The following is a 23578-nucleotide window of genomic DNA, read 5'->3' as shown; positions in this document are numbered from 1 at the left end:
TCTTTTCCCCTGAGCAAGTATTTCTCAAACAGATGCAACCCCACACTTGGGCTTCATATTAGCAACACCGCTCAAGTTTTAAACCCTGGTGGAAAGGCCAATCACGTCTCCTCTGCTACCAAGACTGTGGACCTTGCCCCCCAAATATACTAAGAATCAACTCCAGTAAACACATTGAAGGGAAAGCTTTTGATGATCTGTGAGCGTCTGGTTTACACTAAAAACAAAACCCATGCCGCTTCTCTGGGCTGAGAAATGGTTTCCAAAGACCGTTAGAAATGGCGACTCTCCAAGTACTGTCAGTAATTCATTCAGAGAAAGGTATTTTGTACATAACTATACTGCAGAGGAGAGGTTATTCTTCAGCATTCATAGCACAGTTTATATTTTAGAAACACTGTGTAATCTTTAATTGTTGCCTCTGAACCAGAACAGTCCTAGGTGAGAATGAGAGGAGAAATAAGAAAGGTTAGGAATGAGGGAGAAAGGTTCTAATCGTAAAATAACCGAACCTCCTCATGGCTGGCATCTTGAGGGATACCAGGCCTATTGGACCACAGACCAAGGGTGTCAATCTCATGTACAATAACAATCGCTTACATTGGCTGAGCACTTATTCGTTGTCAGGTGCTGTTCTAAGTATGTTCATGGATTCTTCCACTTAATACTTACAGTGACAACTGAAGCAGTCTTTTATTCTCCATATATCTATTTAGCACCTACCACGTGTCAGACGCTAGTCTGGGGGCTGGGGCTGTTGCTCCGATCAAAACACACGCAAATGCCTGCATTCTGTAACTTACATCCCAGTGCGGCCAGGATTTGAACCTCAGCAGTCTGGCTACTGGGCTGTAAAACCATCCTAGTTATTAGTAGGTGTCACAGAATGCAGCCTCTTTTGGAGACCAGTAAGAATCTCTTAGATCACGAAGAGTTAAATGTGAAACTCCTGGGAGAGAAGCACCTGGGAGAGAAACACCTGGGAGAGAAACACCTGGGAGAGATGTGTTTTCTGTGACTGATGTGGCTGGATTGCTCTTCTCGATGGAAATAGGAGCAGGGCCTGAAACTGAAAAGAGCTGGCGTTTGGATTCAGCAGACCCAGGTTCAAGATCTGGCTCTGCTATATATTCCACGGATGCTTGGGGCAAGTTGTTAAGCCTCTCTGAGTCTCGTCTGGAAGAGAGAAATTATAACAAGACCTACATTCTTTGTGTTGTGGTGAGTTATTCAATGAGATAAGAGAAATAAAATACTTTGCCAAGTGCCCGGCATTGTAGAAAGTAAATTATTCTTCTTATTTGTTTCTTATGGACCCGCAAAGCCGGACAATAAAATGTCAGAAGCCGATTGAAGTCGTCTTGGAGCGTCAGCCCTGCACTGTATAAATGCCTGACTGCACGGACTGAGGCAGAGCAGAGGTCTCTAGCCCATGTGTCTTCAGTGTGTGTGTTCACGGGCACAGGCAGTGCAGAGAGCAAGATGCAGTGCACACATCCTGTGTTATCCAGGGGCACCAAAACGGAGCTCCCTGTATCAAGGAGCCTGAGTCTTTCATCCTGTGTCCCCAGCTTTGCTTGCTTTAGGTCTCTGTCCACAATATGACCAGGTCACGCAGAGCCCATAGAAAGCAGAGATGCCTAAAGGTCACAAACCGCTTTGTCTCTTGGTCTGGGTGCTCCACCCCTGGGGCCTCAGCTCTCTTTCCTTTACAACCCCTGGATCTACTTCCTTTGTTCTCTATCTTCCTGTCCTCTCTCTTAGTAAGGATGCTTCTGTTGATCAGCCCATACGGTCTGACCTGTGAGCAGCCTCCTTTGGGTGTCGTTCTCAAAGGCACTCCCCTTCTTTACCAAGAGGGGTGCAGGATTCGAATCCCCTTGGGTCATGTCCACTCAAATGACCGCTCAATGCAATTCTCTAAACTTGGAAATTGACCAGTTATGATTCTTCGGGATATTGATCATCCCCATCCATTTGGTCGCCCTCAAGGCTGATTTGGGCTCCATTCCTTAGTTTCCACAGATGATTCTGAACGTCAGGGTAAGGGGGCAAATGTCCGCACAGACTCAGAGACCTCATTCTGTGAAATACATATTGATTCTCAGCAGGCTCTTAGTGTATGAAATCAAAGCTTCTGGGAGCCACGCTGCATTTTCATGAATAAGAATCCAAACGGTCACAAGTTTAGTGCCCTGAAAAAAACACAAATTTGCCATCTTACGCTTCCATAGGTTAGAAGTCTGACACAGGTCATTAGTGCCTCTCTGGAGGCTCTTGGGGAGAATCCATTTCCCTTCCTCCTCCACCTTCCAGAGTCTATCCATAATCCTTGGCTAAAGGTTCCCTTCTTCTATCCTCAAAGCCAGCACCATTACATCTCTGTGACCATCCCTTCTTCGCCACACTTCCCCTTGACCTCAGCCTCTGACCTCAGCCTGGAATGGTTCTTCAGTGTCAGGGAATCATGTGATTAAGCTGGACTCACCTGGAGAATCTAGGATAGTCTCCCCATGTCAAGGTTCGTAACTTCAACCACGTCTGTAAAGTCCCTTTTGCCCTGTAAGGTAACATATTCACAGGTTCTGGAGATTAGGACGTGGACACCTTTGTGGTCATTATTCTGTCCATCTCGTTCCTCTCTCTGGCCCCGCAAGGGAATTCCACTTGCAAATATATTCATGCCGTCCTAAGGTCCTCAATATTCTCAATCCATTACAGCATCTACTCAAAGTCCAAAGATCTCCTCAAAATCTCATCAGCTCAAAAGTCCCAAATCTCATTATCTACTTCAGATAAACCAGGCAAGGCTGAGGCTCTAGGTGGCAACATAAGGTAGCCTTTTTCTAATGTGAATGTTTTGAAATAATTCAACTGTCTTTATTTCTATAGTTTACACATTTTGTCAAAGGTTTCCACTCCTGATGGCATTCTGAGGCGTTTATTGAAAAGACCATGAGTGTTCTTTTTTTTTTCCTGCATGTCCCACTATGTCTACTGTATGCCATTACAATCTTCCCATTCTGATTGCAACTCTCTACTCCCAGGGCAGAGCTAGTTATATGTTTTTCTTCTATTCCTATATTCTAGATTTGCCACATATGGAGGAAAAAGCTAAACATGAGACTAAATAGAGACTAAGTATTAAGCCCATTCGTATCTCAAAATTTTTCATGTGTTTCAAATGTAGAAACCACTGCCATTCATAATTGGTTGAGGTTCTGATCTTCTGGACTAGCATTCTTAGCCAACACACACACACACACACACACACACACACACACACACACTCACATACACACACTCATCAAATAACAGTGGAGATTTTTCAATTATCTAATTTGATCTAATGGCTAGTCCAGTATCTTGAAAACGTGGAGCATGAAGAATTCAGTTTTGTTTCTAACTTTATCGATACATCTTTATAGAAAGAGCATTCCAAGATTAAAATGAACTTGATATTTCTTGGCAAGTTCTTTCTTTTTGTTTGCATGTGTCCCTCAATAAAACGAAACCCTTTCACTGTAATAAAATTACTCTACGGTAAGTTTTAAGCCATTCAAACCAGAACATGTTAGAAATAAAACCTATCGATACTGTGAATGCTATTGGAACTGGGCACAAGGTACACAGGACTAAACAATAGTCTTGGCTGAGCACACAGACAAAGGCATTTGGGAAATTATAATGAATATCCTGAAGGTGACCAAATAAGATAAAAGTGTTCACTCACTAACTATGGCAATGCTACATTGCATAAATAAAAGACAATACAAAAGAAATCTTCTTTCATTATGCCTTAAATAAAACCCATTTACAAAAGCTCATGTTTTCTCGTGATGGTTGGCTTGAGGAATTTCTTACTTTGTCCTGAACAGCATCTCCTTTTGACTGACTCTGAAAAAAATGACCTAAGAAAACAATATGTAGAGCTTCTGCTTTGCCATCAAGGCTGTTTACACCAATTATACACTCAAAATAGCACCACCATAATGTAATTTTGCATAATGAATTACGGAGTCAAAAACAATCATCAATAATGATGACAGAGGTCCTTTGCCTTTATAAGAAGCGTCGTAGTCTTCAATAATATTTATTGACCTAGAAGTCTCCAGCAATAATGAATCATGAATTATTCATAGCAGATAAAAGATTTCCAGTTATCGGATGGGATCCAATCCGCCCTCATAAAATGTTTGAAGCCTTCTGGCATTTTGCCCCATGTAGGAGCCCAATTCTTCCAGCTATTTGGTTCACAAGAACATCTTGCATTTCAGTGGAGAAAGAAAACACCCTCTTATTGTGATAAGTAATGAAGCAACTCTCGGCAATCCAATATTTTTAACACACCCCATCATTTACAATTTTTGACTTGACTATATATTTTCCTTAACGTTGACATCCTAGGACTTTCACGTTTTTAAATAGCTTCTGAGTTTTGTTTTTGGGGCTCTTCCAGGTCAAATTATTAATGTATCCTCCCTTCCCACTGAAGATGTTTAACACGCTTCGCATTTTTTCACATATTCAGTGCTAAGCTCGCCCATCTTTCTGTACAACTTCCGCCTTTCTCCCGTAACACCTCCTTCGCATACAGCTGTGCCTCAAAAGCCCAATAAGTGGTTTCAGCATGAAATCATAGGCAGAATTTGGAATAGAAGTATTATTTTAAAAACTGAGCTGAAGAAAAGTGTAATATAAAGCTAGAAGATCTCTTGGTAGTTTAAGCACCGTTTCCTCTGTTCTGGTTCCTCATTTTCCCTAGTAATGGTTCCAGTGAAGTAAAGTACTTTTCATGGATACTGATTAATCGAAATGAATGTTCCCAAGTAACAAGGAAGAGAAGACAAGAGAGGGAGAAGGGAAGAAGGCAATCGCTGAGCATCTACAACTCTGCATTGGCATTTTGTTGGAAATTTTGCGAGTACAGTGGATAAAAGCACAGACACCAGAGGCAAACTGCCTGGGTTTGAGTCCTAATTCTGCTGGAGTCTTGTCTCTACCTGTAAGGCCCTGGGCAAGTTATTTACACCCTCCTCAAGCTTCTCATCTGTAAAGAAGGGATAATAACAGGGCCAATTCATAGAGGAGTGGTTATGATTATGTGAGTTCATACGTGTCAAGTTTTATAACAGCGGTTGGCTTATAGTCAATGCTATAAACATTAGCTAATTATTGCAATTGCTGGTTATCATCAGATCTCATATGGGCTTGGCGTACAGCAGCCCTAATAGAAGATGGTTATTATCTTCTGCATTTTATTGAAGACGAAACTGGGGTGCACTGAAGTTAAGTAAGCTGACCACACACACAGTTAATATATAGCCTGTCAGGCTCCAAACCTGTGTTCCTGCCACTGAAGGGAAATGAAGACTGAAAAGCTGGCTCTGGGAAGCTTTATAAGGGCTTTTCCTGCAACTGAATCAGCAGGATGCCCAAGGCTCTTCACGCTCCCTAAGCATCAATTAGTTCCTATCCCTTTCATTTATTACTTGGTTGTCCTTTTTCCCCTCCTAATTCCAATATTAATGACATATGTGAATTGGTATGAAGAAAACATCATAATTTTGAAAGATAAGAAATGAAAGGGAACCATAAAAATCTCACTGAACGTATGGTATTTCAGTCTCCCACCGCCTCCCTCAAAGCTCCCCAAGTATTTCCCACTGATTTCTCTCCCTCTTCTTGACTCTTATAGCATTTATGGCCTGAATTCAACTGCTAGAACACTGTCTTGTGTACAGTTTAAGACACTAACTTGCACAGGTCTCAAAAAATAAATTTCTGATAGTAAATAGCTTATTGAATTTCACCTTTTGAAAACCCATGATGAGCTTCATTTGAATAAATCCCCTCTGGCCAAGGATTGACCAATTTGAGCCTCAACAAGAATAACTACAATAAATTAAAATGCAAATTATGACAACATACAACAACAAAAAACACATAAAGATGAGGGTGCATCACTTTTGGAGAATGCTAAGGAACCAACTTATTATTTTGACAGCTGATAATAGAGAGTAAGAATTAAACAATTTTTCTGTCTTTCCTATATAAACTGAACCTCACAGCTGCAACACAGTTGTTAAGAGGAAGTTTCTTCTTATAAAAATATTCCCGCTAATAAGTAAAGACTGATACGGAACACTTCCATCACCACAGAAATTTCTGTTGGAAAGTGCTGTTCTAGAAAGTCTACTCTAGACAATGAGCTTCAATTGCTACCAGACATTGAGTGACAGAAGTATACAATAACACCTTGCAAAAAACCAAAAAAACAACAACAAGAAAACCTGAATAAAATGAAGCCTCTGGATCTAACCACCAATTTCCTGTATTTACAGGAAATACAGGGGACAGAGGACTGTGTTACACAACACTCTGGGGATCCAGATGGCAGATTCCAGTCTGCAGGACACTGCTTGGAACAAATGATGCACTTTTCTTAACAAAAATAATACCCAAAAAAATTGATGGAGGAGGAAATTTAAATCTCATAAATTCCATGAATTCCATAAATTCCATATGTAAGACATGTATCAAACAAAATTACAGTCCATAGCCTTTATTAAAAGCCTGTTTCAAACAGACTGTAAAATAAATAATTACTAATTTTAAAACAACTGAAGTCTCTCCTTCTGTATCGCTGTTGTCTTTTCAAAAGGGTCCCGAGCCTGAATTGAGTCAAAAATCAATCATTCTAATATTTACAGCTTAGTTGTAACCATGTCATACAACTGATACACTGTCTATGTCAGTTTCCTGGTTTTGATCATGTATTGCGGTTATGTGAGGTGTTAATCATTGGGGGAAGCTAGGTGAAGGGTACACAAGGGCTCTCTGTTTGTTTTTGCAACTCTGACAATTTTCTAAAAATATTTCAAGATGCAAATTTGTCAAAATCAATCATTGTGCTGGAAACCATCACCAGCTGATTTCTAGTTGCAAGTCATACAGGCCCAACAAAACACTAAGGTCCTTGAGACAAGGATAATCATATAATTCTCTGGACTTCCCCCCAAATATTGGCATTTCACTAGGCATATGGCAGGAGGATGAAGAGGGTGGAATAATTGGGAACATAGGAGGAATTTCATAAATATTTGTAAATTGATAAGTGGGCAACATTAAGAAATCATGGGTTAAATTTTGGGACTCAAGGATTTAAATGTATGGTTACTGTGCTCTAGATTTCACCTCTTTTGGAAACTGCTAGAAAAACAGTTTCCAATTATAAAATATATGAATGGAAAAATAGTCCCAGGCATTGGAACAGATAACCATTACTCACACTACTAAGTGTGGTTGAGTCTTCCTTTAAAACATCTAACTCAACACATGTTGCCAAATGACTAGGAAGCTGGCTCAGTTATTAGGTTCAGTTGTAATTTACAAGATCCTTAATGGAAAAAGAAGTCAAATACTTTTCAGACAGATAAATATTCACAATTCTATTCTTACTTTTTAATTTTTGGCTTCACCACTTAAATTACTGTCCAACAGCATAAAGCAAAAGAGAAGTTTAAAAAACATTTTAAAAAAAACCTGGAAATGCATCACTGAGAAAAAGATGTTATCTTTCTATCCAAAACAGTGGAAACTTATGAACTTTTCTCAATATTGTAGTTATGTCTACACAATCATTGCGCAAGTTTTATAAATGCCACTGTCAGCAAGCAATTGAAAATTGTTTTTTCCAAATGTTGGAGAAAGAACAACTATCTTATATTAATTAAAGCTAACCTACACTGGCTTTAATTGACTGATGGAGCATTGTGTTAATAGGCTCAAGTTTATTAGGTTCAATTCCTATGTGGTCTACTTAGCTTCTGTCAGTAGGATATTTGGTACCATGGTCTTCGACCATGTTTAACTCCCAGACTCTTAACACTGTAGTTTAGCCCAACCCACCCGTACTGTTGCCAAATACCTCAAAGTATCATCTTAAAATCAAAGCTCAGCATGTCACAGTTGTTGAGGTTTACACTTTTTTTTTTTAAACAAAACTTATCTTACTATGAAGCGAATGAAAAATTCTAGTCTTAAGGAACCACAGGGAAAGCTCACATTTGCTCTGCCCCAATAGAGTAATTTTTGGCCTAGTCTACTCCCGCTAGAATGTTAACTGCATGAGTGCAGAGACCCTGTCTGTTTTATTTACCCTGGTATCCTTGGTACCCATGACAGTGCCTGGCACTCAATGTTTATTACATGTAGCTCACAAAAATCTATATGCTTTTCCAAAGCCGAAAACACCTATTTCAAATGGAAACTGAGTACTTAGCAAACTTAGTGTTTTCCAAAATGTGGTCCTCAGACTAGCAGCATCAGCATCCTCTGGGAATTTGTTAAAAAATACAAATTCTCGGGCTTCCCTGGTGGCGCAGTGGTTGGGAGTCCGCCTGCCGATGCAGGGGACATGGGTTCGTGCCCCGGTCCGGGAAGATCCCACGTGCCGCGGAGCGGCTGGGCCCGTGAGCCGTGGCCGCTGAGCCTGCGCGTCCGGAGCCTGTGCTCCGCAACGGGAGAGGCCACAACAGTGAGAGGCCCACGTACCGGGAAAAAAAAAAAAAAAAATCTCTGGCCCTACTACAGATCTGCTGAATCAGAACCTCAGGAGTGGTGACCTGAAACATATATTTTAACAAGCCCTCCAGGTGATTCTGAGGCATGCTAAAGTTTGATATCTACCAGTATAATCTAAGGAAGAAAACTCTTTCCAAAATTCAGCTCTGATTTGCATCACATAAACTCAGCTATTTCAGCACAGAAACATACATATCCTGGAATGATTCTCTGGAAAATGACTTTCTGTAAAGGCTAGATATGTGGGCCAATAAAAGTTGATCACTCTTATGCACTTTATATAGCAAGATACCTTGAATCGTAAGACAAGACTGTGTGTAAGGCTTCCCCCCAGACAACCTATTTTGTGGCAAATCTAAACAGAACTTATTTAATGAACGTGGAAGTAACGTGATATGGTGTTAATGTCCCCACACCAAGAGTCAAAGACCTTTGTTTTTCTTTACTAGCTGAAAAGTATCCAAAAAACTCACTGGGATTCCTCATCATTTCAGTGAGCTAAATAATACCAAAGTGGAAAATTCTATGATTCAGTAAGAGCATCCAGGGCCTAAGATGTTCCAAAACCAACATATTTCTAGATGACAGAAAGAAGAGAAGGATGATACACATGCTGTATCCAAAAAGCTCCTGACAAGCCAGAAGTATAAGTTAAATTTAACAAAACAGTATTTTAGAGGATAAAAATTAACTTCTACACCTGAATGAAACATACACACACTCAGGTACAAGTATGGGAAGATTTGACTCAGCAACAGCATATATTTAAAGAAAAAGACTTCATTTGCAGTATACACCCCATGAGCCAACACTGTACCCACTGTCACCCTGAAAGCAACAGTGACCTTAGAATGTCTTAGCAGAAGCAAAGTATCTGGTATCAAAACCACAGCTGTGCTCTGATCTGGTCTGGGCATCCCACATCTGAAATGCCTGCATTCATTTCCAAGCCCTACACTTCGTGGAGTGCACAGCTGGAGTGGAACAGCAAGGATGATGCTGTGACCAGAAACCGTGATCTCTGCAGAGCAAATGAAATCACGGTGAGGAACCAGACAATGGAAAAGAAAACTCAGGCATGGGTGGAGGCATGCTGGTTTATCTTCAAATATGTTAAGGGCTGTCATAAGGAAGAAGAATTTAAAGTGCTCTGTGGAACTTGAAGGGGTTAAAGTCAGTGAGTAGGAACTGGTGAACAGCCTTTGGTTGCAAAGAAGGTAAAGTAACAGACAGGAAGGCTTGTGATAGTTTTATGTGCCAGTTTGTCTGGGCTCTATGGCCCAGTTATTCAATCAAATATTACTGTAGGAGTTGCTGTGAAGGTATTTTGTAGATATGGTTAACATCTACAATCAGTTGACCTTAAGCAAAAGAGATTAGCCTGAATGGTGTGGGTGGACCTTAGCTGATTACTGGAAGGCCTTTAGTGCAAAAACTGAGCTTTCCCAGAGCGAAAGACATTCTTCCTCTAGCTTGCAGCATTCACTCCTCCCTGACTTTCCAGACTGTCATCTTTCTCTACAGATTTCACTCTTGCCAGCCCAAATAAATATAGAAAGACGTAATGTGTGTGTGTGTGTGTGTGTGTGTGTGTGTGTGTTCTACTGGTTCTGTTTCTGTTTCTCTGGAAGACTGTAACTGATACAGTTGCCCAAGGATAGAATGGTCTATTTCTTCTCATGCTGAGTTTCTGTTACCAGAGATATTCAAGTGCAGGAGAGGAAACCACTTTGGCAACAATAAAGAGACCGTTTAGAAGATATGATTCTTGATGGAATTATATAGCACATGTAGACCACATACTCTATCTCAATTTATTCACTTTATTGGGGAGCCAGTCTTCATCTGCTCTGGGAATATAACAATGAGCAGAAATAGTTACTACTCTGCTTTTTTGGAATGTACATGAATCCTGTACTATGTGCAAGCTATTCTAGAACACAAAGTTGGCGCTCAACAGATACTTGTTGAATCAATAATTGAATGAATGAATAAAAACGTAGTTTAAGATTATAGGGAAATATATAGATACATATATTTATATACTTTTTGAGAAATGTTTCTATCAAAAATATGTAAATGTTTTAAAGCTTTAATTTTTTAATAAGGATAAGATTTGATTATCAAAAAATTCTATAACATGCCATATTTCCTTCTCCAGTAAGGCATAAGTCCAAATTATTTTCCTAAACTCTTCTCCTTTTTTGACCCCCTTACATACTGAGCCTAAAAAAAGCACCCTGACTTAATGTCTATTCATTTCACACATTTGAAAGTGCAGATTCCTTCAGCACAGAATCTACAACCTCTGGATAGTCTGTAACGTTATACACTCAGTGGAGGAACCCTCATAGCCAACTACTGACCTGAGCGTGTTCATCCAGCCTCCAGTGATGGACAGCCGGGAAACCGACCATACTGCTTTTCCAAACACGAATGTTAAGGAACGCAGGGGAAGAACTGCACAGATTTCAATAATAAAAGCATGATAGTATGAGAACCATATTTATATCACACGTGTAACTTTTCAAAGTACCTTCACAGCCTATCCGACCTGCATCACTGCTAAAAAAAAAAAAAAAAAAAAAAGCGAATAAAAGTATCATTTGATGGATGAATAAAAAGAGAGAGTCATGGATGGGTTGAAGGTAAAGTTTAAACCCCAATCCTTTCACTCGGTTCGGCTGGGTGCTTTTCTTTTTCATTAGATCATACTGACAGGACATGGAGCATCATAGTCTCTTTTGGTAACGACGGAAAATGTACCCTTTAGTAGAAGATGATTCATCGGTCTTCTTACTCTTGATCCAAAGCTATAACAAATGGAATACTGCATTACAGGGGAACTTTCCTACATATACGGGGTGCTGAGAATCTTGGTTGTATTGATTGGCAACTTACCCCGTACTCCCAGGGGGCTTTGCCACGCATTGATAATTCATTGATTACTGGAAATTTCTTATGAAAATAAAACCCTTTAGATTTTCTTTTACAAAATTCGTATTACAAAAGTCTAATGATCATTTCGTTTCCTAATAAAAGCTGTTTGAGAGGAAAAGGGTGATACAAAATGAAAACACTTAGTAGCAAAGTTGCAAAAGCCTCGCACAGTCATAAACTGGGATTCTAGACTTGGGTGCGGCTCCAATAAGTTGGGTGATCTAGGTAAGAATCTCTCTCATGTGTATGTATAGGAGCTTTACCTATTTGCGTATTCCAAGCTGAAATTACCTATTTCAGGCTGCCTTGTCTTCATAATATAACTACTTTCATTTTTAATGGGATGGAAGAAATTACGGCTGTTTTTCTGAAACGACATCAATTTTTAAAGGCAGCTGGAGCAATAGGGATGCGTTTGCACTGGAATTTTGGCTTCAAGGCCAGTACCACCTTGAAAATTTGGCTGATTTCCCCAAACCCATGAGTTGGAGAAATACCAGTAATAAAAAGGGGAATTACAAGGATGATTTACAATTTTCTTCACTCCCTCCCTCAAATTTAGTCTTTGTTGCCAAGAAAACAAGTCATGATCAAAATGGAACCAATTGGTAACTGATAATTAAACAACAGCAAAATATTTCAATAAATAAATTAGCCATCAGATAAAAATTAAGGACAATTGAATTTTGATAATATATCCCAGCAGAAAAAAGCAGAGACAGAGATATGTCCTTTTGACTTTGAAAAACAGTTCTTGATTTTGTTTTGTTTTCCAGTATTGTTTCTTTCCTAATTATATTTTTCTTGGGAGAAAAGCTTAAGAATTGGCCACTGCCAGCCTACAAAAATGTTTACCCACCAATAAACAATTGATTTTGATTCTTTTAATTTTTCTTTCCTCTTCTTTCTTTCCTTTCTCTTTCTTTTTCTAAGTCTTTATATGCACGATTCCTCATCTTTGCTTAACTTCCTGGGCATGCAAGAAAAGTCTGTGTGACTTAAGCCTAGCACAGAAGTCTGACTTTTTGTACATATCCATAGGTATACACCTGCAGTTTGAAAACACCCTTTTAATCCTCTTGGAGTGGAAGAATCAAATGAAAATAAACTCATTGTGGCTGTTTGTCTCTTTTTGCTTTTCTATCTTTGCAGGTAAAGGAAGGCATAAATGCTTGAAAGCCACAGGTAACCACATCACGGTATTTTATGACAAGAGAACAGCAATTTTTCCAGCATTATCCTAACTTGTCTCAATGCCACCTTCCTCCCTTTGGCCCAGTCCATTAAAAAACAATTATTTCTCTAACCACCATCTACACAGGAACCAATGGACCTGATTTCCGGTAATCTTTAAATTTCAACAACCACTTAGGAAAGGCTTCTTCACACACACACACACACACACACACACACACACACACACACACACACGTTTCCAGGAGCTGTGGAACTTCTGTACCCACCTGAAACACAACCTGTCCCTCTTTTTACCTAAACAAATATTTAAAGAAAAATTACCATGAATATTATACTGTATAATCTTAGAACAAGAATAAACGAGAACTTGAAGAGCTGCTTGGCAACGTAAGTAGGTAGAAAGTGAGGTCCAGGACCATTGCCGGTGCTCACATTCATGTGATGCACACAGCTGAGGCTATTTCCTCTGCTCGTGGTCCTGAAACTGGACCCAAAGCCTAGGCATTATTGAAGTCACAGATCAATTTGCTATATCTTCCTGAAGAGTCCATTTTAGTCACCGATTTGGGGATAAAATTGTTTTTATATTCAAACAAACATAGACATATTGTGGATTAAAATTTGCCTATATTTCTATAAGTAATAAAACATGCAAAACAATTACATGATTGTAATGAGATGCTTGCATGACCCAATCCCCTAGATCTTTCTCCTCCTTCTTTTAGAAGTACTTTGAAGACAACGTTTAAGAAGCATCAGACTACACCATGAAGTCTAAATGAAGGGAACGAACTGGTATAGCTACTTGGGTAAAGAAAAAGTTCTAAAACACAAAGCTGAGCTCTATAGCATAAGGAAATTGACCTACCTAAGATGCTATTGATATTGTCTTTATTTAATATATATGAGATCTCATAAACGTAACTCAGCCATCAAGAAACATATATGTTAAAGCAGTATCTGGTGCTCATTGGAAAAGTCATAATTAAAATCAGAATTGTCCCTGCCTGTCTCACTTGAAAATAAAATGAAAAAGGCTTTTTAAAACTTTTAATAATTGAGAGAGAGGGGGAAAAGCAAACAAGAACAAGGACAAGGAAGAAAAAATAAATCTCTTTGTGCCAAGGGAAACGGTATCCCATGCTTGTTTGTGTTTGGCACCCAATTCATAGCCCAGCAACCTGAGTCTAAGAACTTAAGCCTTCACGGACGAGTGCATCAATTGGTTTTGAATCAGAGAATAGCATTACTCCATTAACTTTGAGACTATCCCTTTCAAGAAATATATTTAGCTATGGCACACGGTATTTTAGTCCTAAAATGAGAACGTCAACTGTGAAACGCAACTGAAAATTTCAGTTGTTTTTCTCTCGACTCCTCCCACTTACTACACATTCGAATAATGTGAATCCAGGAAGCATTTACATAAATATGGTGTGCATTCTAGGTTTTATGGCAGGTCTTTTTGCTTTCATTACTTGGAGCCTGCCACATTACAGGCTGGCACACACGAGTAAGGAAATCTATGCCCTACATGCCGTGTTATTACTGGCTGCCTTACCCTTAGCCAGAGAAGGGAAACGTTTACTCTGCTGGGGCAAGAGAAGAAGCAAAGGGCTGGGAAAACTTGGCTCTCCACTTTGAAGATTCCACACAGCGTTCCCCATGCTGAACCAGCAAGCTAGCCAAGCCAGGAAGCTCACTTGAAGACAGAACTGCAAGAACTGCCAAAACTAGGCAAAAGGAAGAAGAATCCTCCTGAAACAAAAGCCCCTGTAAATACTGCAATATACATACACATGTACACATACCCGACATGTTTTGTAATTAACACATTATTAAGTTTCGCCTGTGCTGACCCTTCCAATGTCAACCTGTCAACCAAAGACTTCTGGTTAACGTTAAATTCTGTTTTAAACATGGAAGGCTTATCTGTTACCTGGGCTTAGGAAACCATCCACCACATACCAGAAGCACTTTCAAATTGAACGGTGTTAATTTATTGATGACACCATAATACTTCTGGCTGTTTTTCCAAGATTTCCAAGATATTAGCCAGGAGAAGTATTGTTATGATCAGCAGCGGTCAAGCTGTAATTGACATAAACCAGACTCTGGATTTAAGACAAAGAGAGAGACTGAGAAAGTGTGTGTGTCTGTGTCTGTGTGTGTGCGTGTGTGTGTGTGTGTGTGGTTAGGGTGTGCTGAGCAAGCAATACAAAATTTTTTCTTATAAGCTTTCTGACTTTTACTGAAAACCCAAATATACACTTGAATGTAGATATATCTTTTTTTTTTTTTTTTTTGCTGTACACAGGCCTCTCACTGTTGTGGCCTCTCCCTTTGCAGAGCACAGGCTCCAGACGCGCAGGCTCAGCGGCCATGGCTCACGGGCCCAGCCGCTCGGCAGCACGTGGGATCTTCCCGGACCGGGGCACGAACCCGTGTCCCCCGCATCGCCAGGCAGACTCTCAACCACTGCGCCACCAGGGAAGCCCGTAGATATATCTTTGATTGTATGGTTTCACTAGACAACTTACAAATGAAGAAGAGCACACCTTGAAAAATTGTAATAATTTAAGCTAATATACTTGAGCACTTACTACGTGCCAGGTACTGTTCTAAGAGACTTGCGTGTAATAACTCAGCCAGTCCTAACAACAACTCTTTGAAATAGGCACGATTACATCCTTCATATAATTGCAGAAAATGAAAATTTAAGTACCTTGTTAAAGTTGCTAAATTCACACAGCTAATAAAGTGTAGAACAGGGAGTCAGACCTAAGAGTGTGACTCCAGGTCTCCTGTTCTTGACTCCATTAGCAAATGGCCAACATGGTCTTATTTACCCCAAATTCCAAATTGGTATTCAGCGTGCAGGAAAGCAGATGGGTCAGGTAAGGCTTGAAGCCTCTGAAGCAATTCGCACAGACCCAGGTTCAAATCAGAGACGCTCAAGTTTCTACCACTCCAAGATCACAAGCTGCCGCCCCTTTGCAGGAATGTTTGGTGAGAAATGGATTGTTTGAGCCCACGGGTGGGTCAGGACCATTTGGGGGAGGCATCTGAGTAAGTGAGGAGCCGTAGCTACATTCCAGCAGGTATAATTTCTTGCAGACTTAAAAAAACAAAAGTTACTTATGAGACAAATTGAATCTGTACAATAGGAAGGCGAAGGTGGGATACAATGATTAGGCAGAGATCTCCATATTAATTAAGAACTAGTATAAACGTGAATTCACAGTTTGGTTTCAAAGCTGAGAGATAAGATATGAAGTACTCTATGGTTGTTCTCACCGAACTATGGGAAAAGGTCTCAGAACTGTCTCCCATGCATAAGTCAAACCGGTCTACTTTATAAACGGGAGGTGTGGTTACAAGGTCTCAGGAAAACAGTCTCATGTTGAAATAGGAAAACACTTTATAGATGACAGACAAAAAGGCAATTGTTTAAAGGCGTGTGGTCTATCACTGTCATTTTCACCTAAATGAAAATAAACACGCATGGTAGAATGCATATTAGGTGGACAGGAAAACCAGTCCAAAGAAGAGTCATTAATCAAGAGTCATCGGATTTTCGAGTTGGAAAGGACCTAAATGAACAAGTTCAACTTCTGCCCTTTGCATAAATTAAAACCAAGGTCAACAGAATGTGGCCTCTGTGTGCAGGTGTCATCTTCAGCTCTGGGTCTGAGGGCTTTCCCCTAGGGAGAGGGTCTGCCGTGAGAGGACAAGAGGATGGTATGTAGAACCTGAGAGCCCCAATCTTCGAGAGAGGTAGGCCAGTAAAAAGCAGTGCATGAAGATGGCTGCTTAGGGTCAATGGAGAGGTGGCAGGAAAGCCAAGAAGTGTGATGTCATGGGAACCTGGGAGGGAAGGAGTTTTAGGAAAGCGTAAGTGGTTATGTTGAACGGTAACAAGAGTTCTAAGAAGACCAGAACTGAGAAAGATTCATTAGATTGGTTGGTTATTGATCTGTGGTGACCCTCACAAAAGCAGTTTCAGCAGCATGATCACAGTGGAAGATTGCCATGTTTAAGCAATGAATGGGAAGGCCAAAAAAGTTAAGACAGTGAGGCAGAACCCAAGTTCAATAACCTTGGAGAAAAGAAAAAGATGGAGTAGTGGACAAAGAAATGCTCGAGGGGAAAATGTCAGTAGAAAATGAGAAGAATCCTTGAAGAAATAATTGAAACAACTTGGGGGAAGACAAAGGAAACTGAGGTCTAACTGATGGATCAGCCTTGACAGGAAGAGATACCCAGTTTGCTCTGAGATAATACAGATGAAAAAGGGTGGGTATACGGTACACAGAGTTAAGTGGTTCTCTCCACTGGATTTTTATTTTTATGTTTCACTTTTCAAATGATGCAGAGTTTATTTTGGTAAATGATATAAGGGTAAAAATTCCCCTTCCCTTATTGCCTGTGTTAAATTTTGCATGCATGAATGTTAAACGCTGAGCTCTAAGTCTAGATCCCTCGGTCGTGAAAAATTTAGACCAGCTCTTGTTAGAACACGTCTTCCCACACACGGCGTCGCCTTGGTCCTCCACTCACTGGAACAGTTTCCTCACTCTCCAGAGCCTTCCACCAGCTACGGAAATTGTTTGTTCTCATGCCATCAGGAGTTTGACGACCTTCGATCTCCTGAAGGCTAGCGGTTTCTTAGCCTTGTCAGCTATCTTTTTTTTTTTTTTTTTGCTTGGTTTCTGCCAGAGGCCAGAGCAAGCAGGAGGAAAGGGTGATGGCAGAAAAGGAAGATTTATTGCTGAAATTATACCAGAGAGCAGGCTTGGAAAGAGAGGTTGGTCACAGAATTCAAAGCTGCTCCTGCGTGTTTGTTTAAGATTATGTGGATGACTTGTACTGGATGATCCGAATGGGTTTCCCTCTACAAACACACACCTACTAGGTGTCTGTTTGAGTCCTTTGCTGAGAGCCTAGAGCTCAATTGGCAAAGTCAATTATGAGTCTTTCCTCCAGTGAGAGATCAAAGCGACGTTGTCTGAAAAACCACTTTGCCCTGATATTTCAGCAACATGTACTTAACATTTAATTATAAAATCTCAGATCCGTTTCTCATATTGGATTAGATACATTTTCACTTCCACCGTTTCACCCTTCATCTTAAAGGTCTGCAAACCTTTACTGAGGTGTGAAATACAAAAGCCTCCGAATTACCAACGTGGGCCACAATTGGATCATTTAAATTCACCCCAGAGGTTCTGGCAATAGCTATCTTACTTGAGGTCACACGCGCCCCAGCTTTCACCAGTCCTCCCCAATTTTAGACGTGTTGGGTGATAATACAATTCTGTTTCTTGTAAAGATATACCCCCTCGGCAAGCGTTTATTCAGCACCCAACACATGCTCGACATTGAGCCAGCTGCATCAAGATTGATGAGATATTACATTGGCCCTTCAAGATCTCATATAGAGAAAAAAAGAGCAAATGTACTTTTTAATTTCTACAATCTGATTTCTTTGGAAGTTGAACATCCTTCCTCAGAATACCAAGACCTGTGTTGTATCCATTGCCTTGTGTATTACCAGCAGAGCTTCTTTACCACAAAGAAGCAAAAGAGGACATAAAACCTGGTTATACAAAATGAAAATTTCAGATAAAGAGAAAAAGGCTTCATCTAAAAGAGCAACACAGGAGAACAGGAGAGAGGCACACACACACACACACACACACACACACACACACACACAAAACCACCACAAAAAACTTACCTGACTTGCCCACGCCTGCTCTCCCAAATATTGCCAGTTTGACCTCTGAACTTTTAGCCATGCCGGCTGCTGGTAGGCAATTCACTGTGGTTCAAACTAAAGAGCTGAGAAGATCTTTTTGGTTCCAGCCCTTGGTTTCACCATATCATTGTAAATCAGCAATCCTTCAACAAAAGAGATTTGGGAATTCATAACTGACTGGAGAAACAAACTCATATTTATTGAAGCATCTCCTACGTGCCAGCACCATTCACTCGATCAGCATCTTCCCCGGTGATCTTCACCACAATCCTGCGAGAGGGTTCTAGCAATACACTGTAAACCATTCAACTAAAAAGCGATAGACCCAGGACTTGCACATAGATCTGTTTGGTTCTAAAAAATGCATTTTTATACAAGATAGCATTTTCAAAAGTACTTCCTCAAAGAATGTTTTTTGTCAGTCATTGATAACAAATACTTGGCTGTGAATACATGTATTTACCATATGTCTGCAAACATCCAATATACATACACACATGGGGAGAGTCACATTTGGAACTCTTATTTCCCTTTGGGCTGAATAATACACATTCATATTAGTGTATCCCATCGTAATATGATTGAATTTGCATTCCAAGGTTTAAATTTTATCTCGGTTCACACTGGATCACATGGTTGAGTCATGTGACAGATACCCACGTTCCAAAATTGATATATAACATCTAGATAATATTTTTATATTTTTCTGGGCACAATGCCCTGGTACACAAAAGATAAATGACATGTGCTGACTTCTGATTCCTTTTCTATGACAACCTCAAGTAAATTAGTTTATGGTACTGTCCTGACACTGGGGAAATGACATTATATACAATGTAAGCACATTTTATATAGTTGGGTGCTTTAGGAAGGACACCTAGGTCCTTGGTACCATGGAAATGTAAAATTGGAAAAAGCCTTGGAGTCAATGGAAATATCCATCCAGCCTTCCTTTTTGATCAGACAACCATCTAACAAACATCCTGGGTCTAATTTATGACTTCCAGGTATGGGGGGAAGAGAAGCATTATATCAACTTTTTCTTTTCTTTCACTCAGAGCCCTTCAAGTAGCCAAGCAGCTATTAGGAACCTTTGCCCCATTCTAGATGTCTACTTTCTAGGAAAATGAGACCCAATCATCTTCCCTGGTTCTTCATGGGACATCTGTTCTTGTTTATGTTTTTTTGACCCTCACCTTCCCTCCTGACCATGTGCAGCTCTCTTCTCTGGTATTTGCCATTTTAATTACTCTAAGAATGTGGCACCCTCTGCATTCGCCCCTTGAGATACGACCTGACAAATGACCCAGCAAAAGTTTCATACGATTCTTCCTCTTCTTCACCTGGCACTGTAGTTATATTTCAGTACACTCATATTAAGGCTCCCATTTTTCACGTGAATTGCAGGCTCCCCTATTCTGAACTTCTGCTATCGATGTTTTCAACCTAAGTACAAGACTTCACTTTCAAGTCTGTTATCCAAACACATGAACTGTTCCTGCCAGAGTTTTGGCATCTACAAATTTTCAAAAAGAGCTTTTCCAGAGAAAGAAAAAAGTAAAAGTCTTTCTGAAAAAGTGTTTCTACAAAGACGTTAACGTGTAATCGTCTCCTTCATTACGCATCTAAACTATGGACCTGTACCTCACAAATTTTGTATTCGCTGATTTCCACAGTGCCAGAGCTTCCTCCGAAGGACAGAAAGGTCAACAATAACACTGGCTGTTGTTAACTTCATCCGAATAATGAACAAACTCCCTAGTGATCATTAATAGTACAAAACCCAGAAGCTTTTACATCTGTAATTTGTCCAGTCCCACACTTTTGGCTAAAGATAAAAAGAATTTCATTATTTGTCATTTTATATGCATTCATTACGAAAAGGCCTCGGGTAAGCTGGGATGAAGTGAGAGAGTGGCACTGACATACATACACTATCAAATGTAAAATAGATAGCTAGTAGGAAGCAGCTGCAGAGCACAGGGAGATCAGCTGGGTGCTTTGTGACCACCTAGAGGGATGGGATAGGGAGGGTGGGAGGGAGGGAGACTCAAGAGGGAGGAGATATGCGGATATATGTATATGTATAGCTGATTCACTTTGTTATAAAGCAGAAACTAACACACCATTATAAAACAATTATACTCCAATAAAGATGTTAAAAAACGAAAAAGATACAATCTAAAAAATTTTGAAAATCAAAAAGAAAAGGCCTGTATGCTTAAGGCTCAGTTGTTCATCACAGAAGCATCACAGAAGCATAATCTATCGAGATGTATTAACTAAATAAATTCCGAATAAGAATGGCAAGCATTTCTTTGAAACATAGAACATGCAAGTGTCTGGAGTTTGTGTAAACAACAATTTGTTATTTCATACAGAACTGTTCATTCCCATGCACATAAAAATCCAAATAAATCAAGAAAGTAGCCATCAAATGTGGTTTAAAAAAACAAAACAAAACATTTGTTAAGTTAAATTTTTCAGCAACTCCCAAATGGCCTCAGAGGCATAGGAATTTCACAGAAGAAAGAAAAATTGTGTAGGTTAAATTTTCCATACATAACCTAATAAAGATGTAGCTAGTTATTGTAAATCTTAGGTTATGTTTAGAAAAATCCCTTAAAGGAAGACACAAAACTGACATATATCCTTCAACATTTTCTCACATGAAAATGTGAAAAGTTACATTTGATAAAGATAGAAAAGAAAGATAAATGTGTAAACTGTTTTAATAAGGGACCTGTTGCCAAGTCTCTGATGTTCAAAATAATTCATGATCCAAGAGCTTCCGTAACACGGATAGAAGAAAACATTTTTTTTCATGTTGTTCTGCAGAAATATTCCGGCTGGGTCTTGAAGCTGCCATCCACTTTTTACGTGGACAGCGCTTTATTAGGGCAAAAACGTCTCAGTTCTAGTCACTCCTAAAGCTAAAATCACACTTAGGTATTTAAGAGATTAAAGGTTTTTCCTAAACATAAAGGTACCAAAAGAAAGCTTAGAAAGAAGAAGAGAAAAAAGCAAGACCCCAAATTCTGTGTTACATTAATGCATGCATTGATTCATCCTGCATTTATGCTAAATGGCCACCTTCAAGGAGCTTACAATTCAATAGGCCTATGACATTGAGTTCACTAATAGCCCTATTTTCATATTTATTTAAAAATAATGATTTATCCATAATAAATCAATCCCAAGACTATTACACTTATCAAGGTCCATGCTTTCTATTTCCTTTTGGAAAAAAAAAAAGGCAAGCATCTTTATACGGTAATAGTTTTGTAACTTCTATATTTATGGTCTCATCAAAATAAAGTGCAGGTGTTTAGGGAAGCAAAGAATCTAGTCTGATCGTGGGAATGAGATTCTCTTTGGGCCGCTCCTTCTCTAGCTCTGAAATCAAGTTTTCCTGGTCTCATTGTCAGAAATTCTCCCTTATCACAACGCAGCACGCACAGGAATGAGGATGATCGTACGAGACCCCTGGCTATACCGTTGCTCGGAAAGCAACAGGTATCCTGGAATGATAAACAAACAAGCCCATCGTGGACTGCAGGTCACTTGCTCTCGACCTAGGGAGCAAATGCAGCCTAAGTCAAAAGGGCATTCTCGGTCGGTCTCAGCTCGGACGGAGAGCGCTGTCAAGCTCTGGGCGCCGGCGCTCACATCTCCCTCTCAGTGACCCACAACCCCCGCCTGGGAGGACCCAGTGACCAGGAGGACCGCCCCAGAGGCCGAGCGTTCAGGGGCTCGAAAGGGTCTGCAGGAAGCAATCCCGAAAGAGCCACCTGGGCACGTGCGTGACACTCACCTGTTCATACTCTCCAGGCCCGGGAGAGCCGCGGTCCCCTTGCAAGTTCGGAATCGGTCCTCCGGGACCGCTAACCCTCCCACGCTGCGCAGCCCAGTCTGCAGGGGGCGGGGGGGCGCGTTTCCCAGCTGATGGGCTGCGATCGCGGGTGGGAGAGGCGGCAGCTGCGGCAAGTGCTGGCGGAGCGGCCAGGACCTCCTCGCCGCCACTCGCTCAGACTAGCCGCCGAGGGACTGCGGCAGGACGCGAGCTCAGCCCGGAGAGGCCGCCAGGATGCTGCAGTGCGGCGCTCGGGCGCCCCCTACCGGGGCCAGCGCCCGGCTCTTCCCGCGAGGCCGCCCCAGGCTGGTGAGTACGAACATCCAAATATCCGCCTTCGCGCCGCCGGAGACAGGCTTCCCTTTGCCCCAGCTCAGTTCCCGGCCTCTAGGTTCCCGCAGAAGGACCTCTTTCCTTGGTCAAAACCTTGCGTGTGAAAGCATTACTAGGTGATGTTTTCTATTCCATACTTCAAACCATCCTCACAACGTCCCTGAGAGACACGTTTAATTATCCCCATGATACCCGAGAGGAAACTTAGAATAACTTGTCCAAGGCTAGTAAATGGTTGGAATGAAATCCAGACTGGATTGGAAACTGAGATGCTAGAAGAGACATAAATAGTGAATTCAACTGAAATTCATATCTGTATATTTGAGAAAGTTCCAAAAGCTTCACACTGTCCTTACAAGGTAAGCATTTACAACGTTTGAAGTCATCGTCCATCATCCTCAAAACCTAACAAAGATGGTTAATATCCGTGCTGTGCCTTTCACATCGCTCATCTCATTTGGTGTTTTATAATCTCCCTTGAGGTAAGCACTAGTATTTAAAATTATTAGCCTTTCAGAGACGAGGAGGTGAGTTTCAGAGAGGTGAAATCATTTCCCAAAGACTGAGAAACTTTTGATTAGAGGAACAGGAAACACCTACATTATTTTTTTCCTTTGAAACCTAGGTGTTCTTAGCAAGATATCAGGTGGCCTCCAGAAAGCCACCGCATAGAGCAGACCGGGACCTAGGGCTGAGTGAACAGTCTTCAGCGTGTCCTTGATGGAAGAGATGTAGCCAGGGAGGCAGTTTCCGGGGCTGGCTGACCTGGAAAGCCACTGCAGACGCGAGTTGTGGGCCACGCTGACCGGAACAGCTGGGTCTGCGGCAGAGGTAAGAATTGCCTCTCTGTGCAGGAGTAGTCCTGCAAATTCTTGGAGAAAGCTCAAACACTGTTTGCTCTGTGACTT

The 23578-nt window shown here is 40.7% G+C and overlaps 1 protein-coding gene across 1 annotated transcript in view; it reads right to left on the bottom strand.

Annotated features, from left to right (window-relative positions):
- The window catches only part of RERG (RAS like estrogen regulated growth inhibitor), a 106069-nt gene extending 83537 nt beyond the window's left edge, over nt 1–22532 (bottom strand). The window contains exons 1-2 of the mRNA XM_032646604.1: nt 22299–22532; nt 18464–18627 (exon numbers count right to left, since the gene is read on the bottom strand). Coding sequence (XP_032502495.1) covers nt 18464–18524 — 61 coding nt within the window. The 5' untranslated portion in view covers nt 18525–18627; nt 22299–22532. The remainder of the gene's footprint in view (nt 1–18463; nt 18628–22298) is intronic.
- Between the last annotated feature and the right edge of the window lie 1046 nt (nt 22533–23578).

Source organism: Phocoena sinus, chromosome 10, assembly GCF_008692025.1.
Source record: "Phocoena sinus isolate mPhoSin1 chromosome 10, mPhoSin1.pri, whole genome shotgun sequence".
In the NCBI taxonomy this organism is placed as follows: domain Eukaryota; kingdom Metazoa; phylum Chordata; class Mammalia; order Artiodactyla; family Phocoenidae; genus Phocoena; species Phocoena sinus.
This window is presented reverse-complemented; position numbering and strand designations above follow the sequence as displayed.